Source organism: Pavona decussata, unplaced genomic scaffold (genome assembly GCF_977016875.1).
Source record: "Pavona decussata unplaced genomic scaffold, jaPavDecu1.1 SCAFFOLD_156, whole genome shotgun sequence".
Lineage (NCBI taxonomy): Eukaryota > Metazoa > Cnidaria > Anthozoa > Scleractinia > Agariciidae > Pavona > Pavona decussata.
This window is the reverse complement of record NW_028145568.1, coordinates 1005001-1020093: the sequence shown is the minus strand read 5'-3', so window position 1 is coordinate 1020093 and position 15093 is coordinate 1005001. Positions and strand designations below refer to the sequence as shown.

The 15093-nt window shown below is 39.7% G+C and overlaps 1 protein-coding gene and 1 pseudogene across 1 annotated transcript in view; one reads left to right on the top strand and one right to left on the bottom strand.

Moving 5' to 3' along the window:
* LOC146465159 (uncharacterized) overlaps positions 1-15093 on the bottom strand; it is a 166075-nt gene that overhangs the window by 142702 nt on the left and 8280 nt on the right. Inside the window, exon 2 of the mRNA XM_085128814.1 lies at positions 1804-6210. Coding sequence (XP_084984940.1) covers positions 1804-6166 — 4363 coding nt within the window. The 5' untranslated portion in view covers positions 6167-6210. The remainder of the gene's footprint in view (positions 1-1803; positions 6211-15093) is intronic.
* On the top strand, positions 10713-14582 carry LOC146465160 (uncharacterized; annotated as a pseudogene).

The following is a 15093-nucleotide window of genomic DNA, read 5'->3' as shown; positions in this document are numbered from 1 at the left end:
CTAGCGGCGGGAGAAACAAATCGCCTGGCACATCATCAGAATCTTGAAGTGAAATCATTTTACTCCGATCCGGCGCGACGAAACGTTGGATTTTTCCTCTTGAAATGAAACGTTTCGCTCACTTAACGTTGTAAAACGAACGGAAAAAAATCAGCAATGGGCTAAAAGGACTGGTTATTCTCAGAAGAGGCGAGTATGTTTATGCAATTTTGTTGACAAAACTTTGCTAGTTTGCTGTTTTGCAAGATATTGTTTTCTTGCAGTTTTGACACGCCGTTTTACTTAAGCTTAAGCTAAATACTGCTAACTTCAGAGCAGTCGTTTGAGCTCATTTTTTCGGTCCATGTTGATTATTTTTCTTGGAGTTTTTTTTTCTGATCTCGTCCAATTTTGACGTGAAACAGCGGGAGAAAGAGCAATGCGACTCGTGTATAAATGGGTACAGGCAACATACTGCTGGGGGTGATCCTGCGATGGACGAGCATCCTATCTGGGGGGTGTAGCAATATTCGTAGTTGCTTATTTCCCATGCTACAGACACCAGGTTGTCCAGCCGTGTGGGCCTTTTGGGTTTGTAGTGCGACTATACCTCTCTTTTTACAACTTTAAAACAGCCCACTTGCAACTTCAATGAACGTACAGTCGAAAATGAAAATTATTAATATTTGAACAATGTTTACATTTTCAACTTTTTTCTAATGGTGTCGCGAATATTTTAAATGCGGCACCTAGTTGTTGTAGCTTTGCACCGAGAAATTTCACTATACAAGTCACCCACCCCTCCCGCTCAATTTTAGTTCTTTCTTAATATGCAGTCCCTAGAAATAGAAAAAGCTGTGTTGTATTGTCACTGACAGACCCTTTCACTTGAGGCTATGCTCACAATGCCTTATATACAGCTATTTCAATTAACGTTGTCGGTTCAAAGCACAAAGCTAAAAGACAAGACCGAAAGTTTACGTGGGATTTTTATGAATAAATTCATCAAAATCAGTCATGCCTGGAGAAAACAATAGGTTGTAATTAGCAGTACAATGATCTGCACGTGTAGGGATGATTTTGATGAAATTATTCATAAAAAATAATCCCACAAAACATTGCGGTCTTGTCTTTTAGCTTGATTTCAATCCGACAACGTTAATTGAAATAGCTGTATATACATCACAAAAATAAGTAGTTTTGTGAAGTCGGACTAGTTCAAACACATTTCTTTGCTACTCCGAGTTTCATGCTTCTCGCGAAGCGATCATAAGGCAAAAGCCAAAAACAACGAATACAATCTAAGATATACAAAATATAATAACGGATAAGAAGAGAAGAAGAAGAAGAAGAAGAAGAAGAAGAAGAAGAAGAAGAAGAAGAAGAAGAAGAAGAAGAAGAGGAAGAAGAAGAGGAAGAAGAGGAAGAAGAAGAAGAAGAAGAAGAAGAAGAAGAAGAAGAAGAAGGAGAAGAAGAAGAAGAAGAAGAAGAAGAAGAAGAAGAAGAAGAAGAAGAAGAAGAAGAAGGAGGAGGAGGAGGAGGAGGAGGAGGAGAAGAAGAAGAAGAAGAAGAAGAAGAAGACATGCATGAAACTCGGAGTAGCAAATAAATAAGTTTGAACTAATCCGACTCCACGAAACTACTTGTACAGCTCTGGTTTATCTATTGAGCACTTACGTGTCTGAGACTTGTGCTAGCGCGTTTTATTATTTGTACAATATTCGACACATTAGTTCAATCAGCATGCATGTAGTTAATGAAATAGAGATTGTGTGTCCACAACTTTATAAAAAATATATAAAGATAAATTTACCATATGCTCACCTGAAATAGGTATGTCAATGTTTGGTTTCTTGAGCTTTAACTCCAAAAGACTTCTTAATGCGTGAAAAGTCAAAACGTTCCCTCCCACATATAGCTGTTTCAACTGCTTCAGGTCATCAATGCTATCAGACAAGTATGTTAAATTGTTTTCACTCAAGTCCAGATTTTCAAGCTTTGTCAGTTGTTCTATACTGGAGGGTAAACTGGACAGCTGGTTCCCCCACACAATCAGCTCTCTCAGCTCTTTCAGGTCACCAATGCTATCAGGCAAGTATTGTAATCTGTTTTTTCCCCATTTCAGCTTTTCAAGCTTTGTCAGTTTACTGGTAGGTAAATTGGGCAACTGGTTGCCCGTCACATTCAGCATTCTCAGCTCCGTCAGGGCACCAATGCTATCAGGCAAGTATTGAAATCTGTTTCTTTGCAAGTCCAGTGTTTCAAGCTTTGTCAGTTGTTCTATACTGGTAGGTAAATTGGACAGCTGGTTCCCCGTCACATCCAGTACTCTCAGCTCCTTCAGGGCACCAATGCTATCAGGCAAGTATTGAAATCTGTTTCTTTGTAAGTTCAGTGTTTCAAGCTTTGTCAGTTGTTCTATACTGGTAGGTAAATTGGACAGCTGGTTCCCCGTCACATCCAGCACTCTCAGCTCCTTCAGGGCACCAATGCTATCAGGCAAGTATTGAAATCTGTTTCTTTCCAAGTACAGCTCTTTAAGCTTTGTCAGTTGTTCTATACTGGTAGGTAAATTGGACAACTGGTTCCCCCACACAATCAGCTCTCTCAGCTCCTTCAGGGCACCAATGCTATCAGGCAAGTATGTAAAATTGTTTCCTCTCAAGCCAAGATTTTCAAGCTTTGTCAGTTGTTGTATACTGGTAGGTAAATTGGACAACTGGTTCTCCGTCGCATTCAGCTCTCTAAGATCCTTCAGGGCACCAATGCTATCAGGCAAGTATGTTAAATTGTTGTCACTCAAGTCCAGATTTTCAAGCTTTGTCAGTTGTTGTATACTGGTAGGTAAATTGGACAACTGGTTCCCCGTCACATTCAGCTCTCTCAGATCCTTCAGGGCACCAATGCTATCAGGCAAGTATGTTAAATTGTTTTCACTCAAGTCCAGATTTTCAAGCTTTGTCAGTTGTTGTATACTGGTAGGTAAATTGGACAGCTGGTTCCCCGTCACATTCAGCTCTCTCAGATCCTTCAGGGCACCAATGCTATCAGGCAAGTATGTTAAATTGTTTTCACTCAAGTCCAGATTTTCAAGCTTTGTCAGTTGTTGTATACTGGTAGGTAAATTGGACAACTGGTTCTCCGTCGCATTCAGCTCTCTAAGATCCTTCAGGGCACCAATGCTATCAGGCAAGTATGTTAAATTGTTGTCACTCAAGTCCAGATTTTCAAGCTTTGTCAGTTGTTGTATACTGGTAGGTAAATTGGACAACTGGTTCCCCGTCACATTCAGCTCTCTCAGATCCTTCAGGGCACCAATGCTATCAGGCAAGTATGTTAAATTGTTTTCACTCAAGTCCAGATTTTCAAGCTTTGTCAGTTGTTGAATACTGGTAGGTAAATTTGACAACTGGTTCCCCGTCACATCCAGCACTATCAGCTCCTTTAGAGCACCAATGCTATCAGGCAAGTATTGAAATCTGTTACTTTGCAAGAACAGCATTTCAAGCTTTGTCAGTTGTTCTATACTGGTAGGTAAATTGGACAGCTGGTTCCCCGTCACATCCAGCACTCTCAGCTCCTTCAGGGCACCAATGCTATCAGGCAAGTATTGAAATCTGTTTCTTTTTAAGTACAGCTTTTCAAGCTTAGTCAGTTGTTCTATACTGGTAGGTAAATTGGACAGCTGGTTCCCCCACACAATCAGCTCTCTCAGCTCCTTCAGGGCACCAATGCTATCAGGCAAGTATGTTAAATTGTTTTCACTCAAGTCCAGTTTTTCAAGCCTTGTCAGTTGGTATATACTGGTAGGTAAATTGGACAACTGGTTCTCCGTCGCATTCAGCTCTCTCAGATCCTTCAGGGCACCAATGCTATCAGGCAAGTATGTAAAATTGTTTTTACTCAAGTCCAGATATTCAAGCTTTGTCAGTTGTTCTATACTGGTAGGTAAATTTGACAACTGATTCCCCGTCACATCCAGCACTATCAGCTCCTTCAGGGCACCAATGCTATCAGGCAAGCATTGAAATCTGTTTCTTTGTGAGAACAGCATTTCACGCTTTGTCAATTGTTCTATACCGGTAGGTAAATTGGACAGCTGGTTCCCCCACGCAATCAGCTCTCTCAGCTCCTTCAGTGCACCAATGCTATCAGGCAAGTATGTAAAATTGTTTTGACTCAATTCCAGATTTTCAAGCTTTGTCAGTTGTTGAATACTGGTAGGTAAATTTGACAACTGGTTCCCCGTCACATCCAGCACTATCAGCTCCTTCAGGGCACCAATGCTATCAGGCAAGTATTGAAATCTGTTACTTTGCAAGAACAGCATTTCAAGCTTTGTCAGTTGTTCTATACTGGTAGGTAAATTGGACAGCTGGTTCCCCGTCACATCCAGCACTCTCAGCTCCTTCAGGGCACTAATGCTATCAGGCAAGTATTGAAATCTGTTTCTTTTCAAGTACAGCTTTTCCAGCTTAGTCAGTTGTTCTATACTGGTAGGTAAATTGGACAGCTGGTTCCCCCACACAATCAGCTCTCTCAGCTCCTTCAGGGCACCAATGCTATCAGGCAAGTATGTAAAATTGTTGTCACTCAAGCCCAGATTTTCAAGCCTTGTCAGTTGTTGTATACTGGAAGATAGATTGGACAACTGGTTCCCCGTCGCATTCAGCTCTCTCAGATCCTTCAGGGCACCAATGCTATCAGGCAAGTATGTAAAATTGTTTCCACTCAAGCCCAGATTTTCAAGCCTTATCAATTGTTCTATACTGGTAGGTAAATTGGACAACTGGTTCCCTGTCACATCCAGCACTCTCAGCTCCTTCAGGGCACCAATGCTATCAGGCAAGTATTGAAATCTGTTTCTTTGCAAGTACAGCATTTCAAGCCTTGTCAGTTGGTATATACTGGTAGGTAAATTGGACAACTGGTTCCCCGTCACATTCAACACTCTCAGATCCTTCAGGGCACCAATGCTATCAGGCAGGTATTGTAATCTGTTTTTACCCCATTCCAGCTTTTCAAGCTTTGTCAGTTGTTCTATACTGGTAGGTAAATTGGACAGCTGGTTCCCCGTCACATTCAGCACTCTCAACTCATTCAGGGCACCAATGCTATCAGGCAAGTATGTTAAATTGTTTTCACTCAAGTCCAGATTTTCAAGCTTTGTCAGTTGTTGTATACTGGTAGGTAAATTGGACAACTGGTTTTCCATCACATCCAGCACTCTCATCTCCTTCAGGGCACCAATGCTATCAGGCAAGTATTGAAATCTGTTTCTTTGCAAGTCCAGTTTTTCAAGCCTTGTCAGTTGTTCTATACCGGTAGGTAAATTGGACAGCTGGTTCCCCGTCACATTCAGCTCTCTCAGATCCTTCAGGGCACCAATGCTATCTGGCAAGTGTGTTAAATTGTTTTCACTCAAGTCCAGATTTTCAAGCTTTGTCAGTTGTTGTATACTGGTAGGTAAATTAGACAACTGGTTCCCCGTCACATTCAGCTCTCTCAGATCCTTCAGGGCACCAATGCTATCAGGCAAGTGTGTTAAATTGTTGTCACTGAAGTCCAGATTTTCAAGCTTTGTCAGTTGTTTTATACTGGTAGGTAAATTAGACAACTGGTTCCCCGTCACATTCTGCTCTCTCAGATCTTTCATGGCACCAATGCTATCAGGCAAGTATATTAAATTGTTTTCACTCAAGTCCAGATTTTCAAGCTTTGTCAGTTGTTGTATACTGGTAGGTAAATTGGACAACTGGTTCCCTGACAAAATCAGCTCTTTCAGCTCCTTCAGGTCACCAATGCTATCAGGCAAGCATGTTAAATTGTTTCCACCCAAGTGCAGTTTTTCAAGCTTTGTCAGTTTTCTTATACTGATAGGTAAATTGGACAACTGGTTCCCCTTCACATTCAGCTCTCTCAGCTCCTTCAGGTCACCAATGCTATCAGGCAGGTCAGTCAACCTGTTCTTATCCAAGAGAAGCACTTTGAGATTATTGAGCTTGTTGACACCTGTTGTTAATCTTTTAATCGTATTTTCACACAGATAGAGTTTCTCCAGGTTGGTCAGATCAGTAAGTGCTTCAGGAACTTTTATGAGCTTTTGTTTTCTCATATCCAAGGTTACAGTTCCTTCGTCATCTAACGTAAGGTATTCCTTCAGCTCTGTAGCTGATTTATTTTCCATCTTTAACTGTTTCAAAGGAAAGTTAATCCATGTTCTTGAAGCCACTGAAATTAATTTTAAAAATTAAATAATGTAAACAACGACTAAGAATGATTCGATCTTTTAGTGCTGTACAAAAAGTACAGATAGCATAATTGAGAAAAGACCACTGACAGCAGATATGAAACTTACAACTTAAATGTAAACCCTTAAGCAATATTTAATTGGATGATGCTTAACATAGTTCCAGTTTATAACTGAAGTGTTACGGTGTCATTCTGAGTGAATCAAACCAAGCAAATAGACCAGTTTTCAGTTTACTGTAAAAAATAATTTGGTTATTGATTTCGTTTTGCTTTACTTAGCTTTGAACATGTAAGTGGTTATCAAAATTCATGCCAAGTTCTCAACCAGTGAGAAGATGGATACATGTATTTGCTTCAAATTCTGATTTGTTCATTGTGATGTCTACGGTTCTTATGATTGACCAAAGTAATTACTTTAGTTTTGGTTTTACAATACTCAAATGAAATCCTCTCTTAGCTCCGCAGAAAGGAAATCTGCTCATGAAATATAATTCTTGCGTTTAACATAGAAAGAAGGCACAGCTAATAGAGATTGGAGTCGAGACTGTATGGTACAATCAACGAATGACTGGATCTTAATTGGCACATGTATCTGGCATCCCCTGCATATTTTGCAGGCGTGGATGACATCATCACCGACTTGGCCAAGGAGAGAGAGCCTGGGATTGAGATCATCAAACGCCCTCCCTAATCTTTGATTTTTACTTGTATTAAGAGTATGGCTTTGTAGGCCAAGAATGAAGGTAACAGATATAAAATCTTCAGTAGTTGACTTACAGATTAAATTTTCCCCATGTTGGTAAGTAACAAATATATCACCTTTGTGATGTTTGATGTAGTTTTCAATCAGCTTAACATTAACGATTTTTGAAACAAATAGTGGGATTGAACACCCTAGAGTACCCTTTTGTTTAGTTTAGTTCCCCTTTTATCTACAAATTAGACAAGTACAGGAAAAAATAAAATCAACATGCATGAGCACATGAAATATTGAAAATTACATGTAGAATACTCCTGTTGTATTATGCTTTTTATTTATCACATGGGATTCAGTTTATACTGAAGCGTTTTGTGTAAATGTTTACTTTTGAGTGAAGTGAAAGTGACACAAAGAGCAAGGCAGTCAACAGCACCATCAATTTTGTAAAGCATTTAAAATTCTGAGCAGGCCTGGTTAACCAGGATAGCTCAGTTTGCTGAGGCGAGTTTCAACTCTGTATTACAATTTAAGGGATGGGTGAAGTAAGAACCAACATGACTTTTGGTGTAAGGCCAAATTCTCTTTTTTTTCAAACGTGAATATATGGCAATTTGCAAGGAGAATCTAGCAATTTATCAGAAATCACTTAGGGCTTTTTTCCAGGTACTCCTTCAATTGAGACGAGCCAGACCAGCACTGAGGATTTCATGTGAGAGATGGCTCTCACAAATAAAATGGATCAAAATTAATGATCTTGTGTACTTTTGTTAATCCATCATTCGTTAACAAATGTTTCAAATTCAAGCACCTTTAAAGTTTGTATTCATTTCTATATAACTCTCTCTCTCTCTCTCTCTCTCTCTCTCTCTCTCTCTCTCTCTCTCTCTCTCTCTCTCTCTCTCTCTCTCTCTCTCTCTCTCTCTCTCTCTCTCTCTCTCTCTCTCTCTCTCTCTCTCTCTCTCTCTCTCTCTCTCTCTCTCTCTCTCTCTCTCTCTCTCTCTCGAGATTCAAAGTACTTTCGGTCACGTGTTCTCTTTTCTTTATAACTTTCTTCGAAAGATTAATGGAAACTAATGTTTACTATTTTCTAACTGGTAACGACCAATTCAACACCCACACACTGTTTTAACTTTATACTTGCATTTTAGAATTTTTAAGGAATTAAAAACGCATTGCAACGTTGCGTAAGTTCCCTAGTCCGTGGATGGTACTTTTAAACGGCTTTTTCAGTGATTTTTTGTGTGGATTGAGGGGTATCCAACCCATGAAACTATTTTCGGGCATTCACTCGTCATCCACAAGTCTTATCTCCCGAGATTTTGCTTCACACAAAAAATGCCGTGATAACGTATACTTGTTACTCGACTTGCGAAGTAGCAAGAGTAAATCGTAACAGGAAGAAGCTTTTTTTAGGAAGAAGATACTATATCTTAGGAAGATTGCAGAGTTTTCAGTTGAAAATCCACAGAAGACTAAAGAATGTTATGTTCTTTGTTCACAAAAAAGAATTGCTGAAAGGAAAGTGACTAAGTAATTTTTTTTTCAAATATTAGTACTTCCGCTTTGAAGATATCCCGGGTTGCATAAATGCCCTATTGTCAAGTATGTTTTAAGGCTCGATGAAAATTATCTCTTTTTGTAATTCTTGAAAATCTCTTCATGTCAGAAGAATGCGTTAATATATAACTTTAAATCCACGAAACTTATCAAAACAAATAGCTCTCCTTGCAGAAGATAAACAAGTATGATTTTAGAAGTGGGATCAGGCACTTTGGTAACGGTCACAAAAATGAGGTCATAACTCTGTAAATATTTAAGTTCTTACAGCCACACTTGGTACAACAACTATAAATGGTTATTTCTTCTACATGGCAGTGTCACAATGCAATCTTTTTCGCTCAAAATGCAATTAATTTCTTTATTTGGAAGATCGGGCAATTTGAAACCACTGTACTGAAACATTATAGCCCAGACAAACAATTTCAGTTAGCTCTTGCTTTCACCACTATTCGTAGTTTTTGCTACATAAAAACAATTTTGTTTTGGTTGTTTAAGTTCGAGCATTTCTCGCGTAACTCAGTAAAATCTTACAATAACGGTCACGCCGGGAAAAAAAACAAGCACGGTGTCCCCATCCTCTTATTGCAGTTTTTCAATCTCCTATGCGTGGCTGTCAGTTCTGCCTATAGCACGTCATTTTCAGTGGGATGTTTTGATAAATTGTTCGTCACTTGGCCACTATTTTCGATTTGTGTTTTTGGGCCTGTATTAAAAGAAAATTTCAGCCAATATACAATGTATCCTTTATCTTACAACCACCCTCGGGAATTTGGAAATTTTCCGCGCAGGTAAATTCTGGGAAGTGATTTGTTCTTGGTTAGATGGCTACAAAAGAAGCCAGCTGAGGAAAGATTTCAAGTAAAGGAAGTGAAAAAGAAACTTAACTAAATACAGGTTTAGATCTAGAAAATACAGAAAGACTGGGCTCGAAAAAACGTCGACGAGAACGCAACCTCGCTCCATACCCACAGCAGATAATTATCCTTTGGAGTGTGTAGGGCTTTCCTGTAACTCGGTGAAAACTTCACTTCAGCTCAGCTACCCCAAATCTGCTCATGAACTACATTAACAATATTAACCAACAATAACAACTCTAGAGCAGTTCTGATGGTGCTGAAGTGTTCATGGGTATTTGTTTTAAGCGATAAAGATCTCAGTGTTGCGTTAGTTTGTCTTCCGAGAAAAAAAAAAAAACTCATCTCAGCACACAATGTTTCTAGGAATATCCGTTCTAGGCTTTTCTGTAACGTTAGTTTTATTAGTAGATAATGATTTTATTCTCATATTTCCAGTATATATGTAATTGGCTCTTCGGTTTGAACGACATTTTCTTGGGAAAACTTTTTCGTATTAACTATGACACTCTGTGAGGCGTAACTACCCTTTCAAGAAAACTTTGAAGGTGAGTAACAAGTGCTTTTTTATGGTTTGCAAATAAATAACTTTTTCCACAGTAAAGGACTATTTGAACGGTAAAAAATATGTAAATGCAGCGTCAGATTTTCAGATAAGTTATTTGCAGCTTGTTTTTTCAACCCATCTTAAACGATTTTCGATTGGAGCAAACCTGAACGCTGTTTCCATGTGGTCGATTGATGACAGTTGAACGCAAAGTTGGCAGCGATCATATGAAAATCAGTTTAAGCAAATGTTGGCGATGGTGAAAAGAACCACATTTGTCGAAAGATTCAGTGTTAGTCCTTGCATCATGAAACGGTTTTTGTTTGTATTTTTCCCACCGCCTGAGAGCCGCACATGAACTGGCCATCCAGCCGAGATGGACACTTCACTTAAATTGGACTGGGCTCATGTGAAGCTAGGATTGTGGAGTGGTGTGGCATTTTTTTTTTTTTTTTTTTTTTTATTTTCATTTATAACCCTAAACTTCTCTCAGCCCAACCCTTGGCACACCCTCTTGGTTAAACACTCCACTGGCTCGTGGGCCCCCTTACACAAGGCAACTTTATTGACATCTTGCTACACAATTATAATGAAACCAGCATTGCACCGGAATTGCTAAAAACTAGTATCATGACACATGGTTATGAAAAGTAACAAAAAGAAGACAGTCTGCCTTTCACCAACTCAGCAAGAAATTGTTGTTGCAAGCCAAATAAAGGGCGCAGCGAAAAATCCGTATGAACAGAACCTTAACATCATCGATTAACAGCCACATTAAGATTGACCATTCTTTCTTTGTGTGCGTTTTTAGGTTACAACCATGGAAGAAGTAACGAAAGATTTGCTTCTTGCCATAACAAAGGGCAAGTCCGATCTGGCAAAAGCCTTGATGACTGGTTATAAAAGAAGAATTGAAGAGGTAAGAAGATAGGTCCCTTAAAACTAAACAATGAGTTGTGAAATAAATGTGATGTTATGTTTGTTAATTTCAAGCTAATGGTAAAGAAAAGTCCAAGTCAAAACTGACGGGTCGAAAATCTTTTGGAAGAATCTTTGTTCATTAGCAATTAAACTCAAGTCAAAGTTTGCGTAAATCCAGGATTAGCTTAACCGGGCTTTGAACAACTGGGCCCTGGTGAATAAATGATAAATGGTTCATTTTTGCAGTCAGTGACGCAGGCATACTCGGAAAAAGAAAATCCGAGTTCTCCCAACGAGGTTACTCGTAGATATGAATTCAAAAGTTATAAAATAGACGCTGAAAGATAATTTCAAACCGACGTTTCGGCAATGCTGCCTTCTTCTGGGTACAAAATTATACCGCTGAAAAGTTCGTTAAATTTACTAAAAGCGCGCGTGCGTGCAACATACGTGCTAGCGCACTCCGGCGCGCGAGGAAGTAAAAAACGAATTAAAGCAAAACTAAAGTCCTGATTCATGCCACTCGGACTAACAGTTCCATATTTGAAAATGAACCGCATCTCCTGCTTCTTTCGGTCTTGTTGGTTGGCTAGGCCTGCTCTCAAAACTGCAACCTTTAGATCTTCGAGTGTGTGGTTCTCTTGGTTGAAATGGGCGGGTACAGGAAGGTCATTTTTCCCGTTGATGACATCCCTGCGGTGTTCTCTGAATCTGTCCGCCAACCTACTAACAGTCTCTCCGATATAAACTGTTGATGGACATTTGGTACATGTTAAACAGTAAACCACGTTGTCCGTGACGCAGGAATAATGCCCTGTGACATTAATCTGCCCTTTGGGTGTTGTTATTGTGGGAGACAGATTGACATGGGGACATGTGCGGCAAACGGTCCCGTTACAAGGGAGGTTACTCATAGCACGAGTAAAGTTTGAGCCCGAGTCAAGTTTGAGTCATGATCCAACTTTTACTTTTTTTTCGTTTTTCTTATATTCTTTTGCTGTCTTCTTGTCCTCGATTGTGATTCTTGCTTTCATAATGTGCCAACTGCTGTTTCAGGTATTGATACGAACGAGATATTTCCTTGTTAATGCGCGTTCATTGTTTATAACAAAGTAACCCCATTTCTCATTCATTCTTGCCATTTATAATTTTCTTGAAAGGGCGTATCCAGTGTTGTTGGTGACGAAAGCTTTAGTCACCATATATTTCTTTTAAAGCCCGCTTGTTTTAAAATATCAAAAGAAAAGTCGCCCTTTACACTGCCGCTAAGATGGCGCTCAGAGAGGCACTGAATAATAATTACTTTATCATGACCCGTTTTTTAAGGCCGTGAAAATAACAAATATCTATTTCAGGTGTATGCACCTGCAGGTATTAATCTTCTTAGAAAATAACTGACCGTAAAGGGCCGGAACGGTCGCATATCTTTCTATAGGGGCTGAAAGTCGCAGCGCACAGCGGAAATGGCTTGAGCGATCGATAATGAAAATGGATCCCTGTTTCAATGTTTCCCATTCAGTACAGTTCAAAGTGTCCGTTGACAATCTGTGTTGTTTAACAAATCAATTACTAGTTGAACGAGCAATGAAACACTAATTATTACATTGCATCAAGCCACCCCATACCGTGCAGCAACATTTTGATTGAAAGAAATAAAGGTTTATGGTAAGGGAACTGCAAGTTTCTAATGTTCCGTTTATCTACGATATCCTCACGTAACTGGAAACTTATTTTCATCAACTCCAGTAAGTATCACTTGAATGCGGTCACTACCTACTGGCAAATTATTTCTTTGGAGGTGAGACCGCATACGTGTCTTAGTGACAGCACAAATTAACTTACATTTTATTTTGCTGAAATTGCAGTGCAGAAGAAAATTGGAAGACAAGAGAAATGAATGGGCAAGGGCAGAGCCGATTACACAGCATGAAGCTTGTGATGAAGAGGATTATGACGTTGAGTATTTTTTACCTGGCAGCAGAGATTCAGATGATCTTTGTTCTCAGGAGGTGGTAATTAGCCCTGGCAGGACTCCCAGTAACAGTGACGCCGGCGAAACACTTAAAAATGCTAATGAAGAAGTTGATAACAACAATAGTGAGTTTACAAAAGAGAAGGAATCTAACCAGGCATCCCACAAAAACAGTAATATAGAGGAAAATAAGAAATCCAATCCGACAACTGAGAACGACAGTGCTGTTAAAAGAAAGAAAAAGTCTCGTCAGGTGTCTTTTAAACCCAGAAAAAAGCGTATTTGCCCTTTAAAAGGATGTAAGTCGCGGGTAGTTGATCTTCCTCGCCATTTGAGAGATGTTCATAAGTGGGCACGCGATAAAGCTCAAAAAGCGACATCCCATTTTAGAATGAGAGAAAGCTTTTCTTCAGAGGTCGTGGAAAACGGAAAAGCAAAAAGTGGAAAGATTATCATCACCATCGCAAGTGTCCTATTCCAGGCTGTTGCTCAGTAGTAAAGCGGTTGTCCCACCATTTAAAACAAGTACACAAGGGAATAAAGAGGGGCTCCTTGGAATACAAAGCAGCATTGAAGGAAGCTCGACCAATAAAACCGTGGCGATCGTCAGCACGAGTTTCAAAAACAGTTGACAAAGCTGAGAAAAGGCTCAGTAACCAAAGTGACAGTGACAGTGCAGCAAGAATTAGTGTTCAAGAAGACAGTGGAGAAGTTAGCGGAGAAGAGGGGTTAGAGAGTAGCGGTGATACTACTGATAACTGTGGCTATGAAGGCAAATCTGACAGTGAATCACAAAGTGAAGGTGGAAGCGCTGGCACTGCGGAAACTAGCAAGGGAGTTTTTTATTCTTTCGCCAGCTTGCTGCAGACAGCTGATGGTGGAAGGAAGCCTGAGAAGATATCAAAGCAACATGCTTCACAGTTAGACAAGATGCTAGGTGTTATTGATCCGGAGAAAGATGTGGCGTCACTATTTGACAAGAAACTTATTCGCGACACGTTCTTAAAAAAACATGCAGAAAATACCTACAAGTCGGACACAATTAAATCATACCTGTTAAGTCTAACAGATTTCTGCAGTTTAGCTTAACAGAGCGTCCTGAAGGCGTGAATGTGGACGATGCCACCAGTACCTTAATCGACGAGAAGGCCCGCTTGTGGTCGTCATCTTACAAGAAAGATAGTCAACGCAGGCATCTAGAGAAACAGGATGAAGATCTTTCTAACTTGGTATCACCCGAAATGGTTGCTAAATTTGAACAGAGTGAAGCAACACGAAGGGCAATCTCCCTCATCGGTCAACATGGTGGGGCTCACAGCCTTCAAGTTAACCAAGCAGAGTACACACTAATTCGAGATTTCATCCTAACTCAAATAACAGTAGCGAATGCCCATAGATCGGGCGTGTTAGCCAACATGACCATGGGTGAGTTCAACAAAGCAAAGCAAAGTGAAGGAAATTACATCATTAGTGTGAAGAAGCACAAGACTGCAGACTCACATGGCCCTGCACGAGTGGTGCTGTCTCCTACGTTGTTTGGGTACCTGAAAGTGTTTGTAGCTAAAGTTAGAAGTGTAGTAAGTCAAAGCAAAGATGATAACGATGCTATTATATTGTCATGGAGTGGAGCAAGCCTCGCATCAGGCCAGATATCAGCCGCGATTAATGCCGCTTGGAAAAAAAGCAGGCGTAGAGGGACATATTAGTTCAACCCTGATCCGAAAGTCTGCCGTGACTGCTGTACACACTAACCACCAAGACATGAAAGGGCATGAATTTTTTTTTGAAACCCACTAGTCTGCAGGAATTTTTTTCCCCTCTGTGTGACTTTTGTTTTTAGGTACCACCACTTGCAGGATTTCTTTTTAGACAAGTTTCCCTTGCAGGAATTTTTTTTTGGGAATTGTCACCCCCGCTCCGGTTTTTTCAAATGGTCTGTCCCTTAGTTTTTTTTTACGTTTTAAAGCCTATAAAAAGTCAGGATTGAATAAAAATGAAAAAAAAAAAAAAAGCGCAGTACGTTTCGAACGGGTGCAAAGATTTGTTGTAGCAAAAATAATATTTTGGGGTTAAGTGCACTTTAAAGAATACTATCTACACGGAAACTTGACCTTCTTTAAAGAAGGTTAAATCAGATCAACAGTCAAACGGTCAAACAAACACCTCGTTAAGTTTATATTTTTGTTGACCACTTAATTTCGTTCCTTACAAAGTCATCGTAACAGTGTTAAAATGTATTAGGCATCGGCAGTTGATTGTTAGTTGTGTTGGTATAAGTACTAGGTTCTTAAAAAAAATTATATTTATA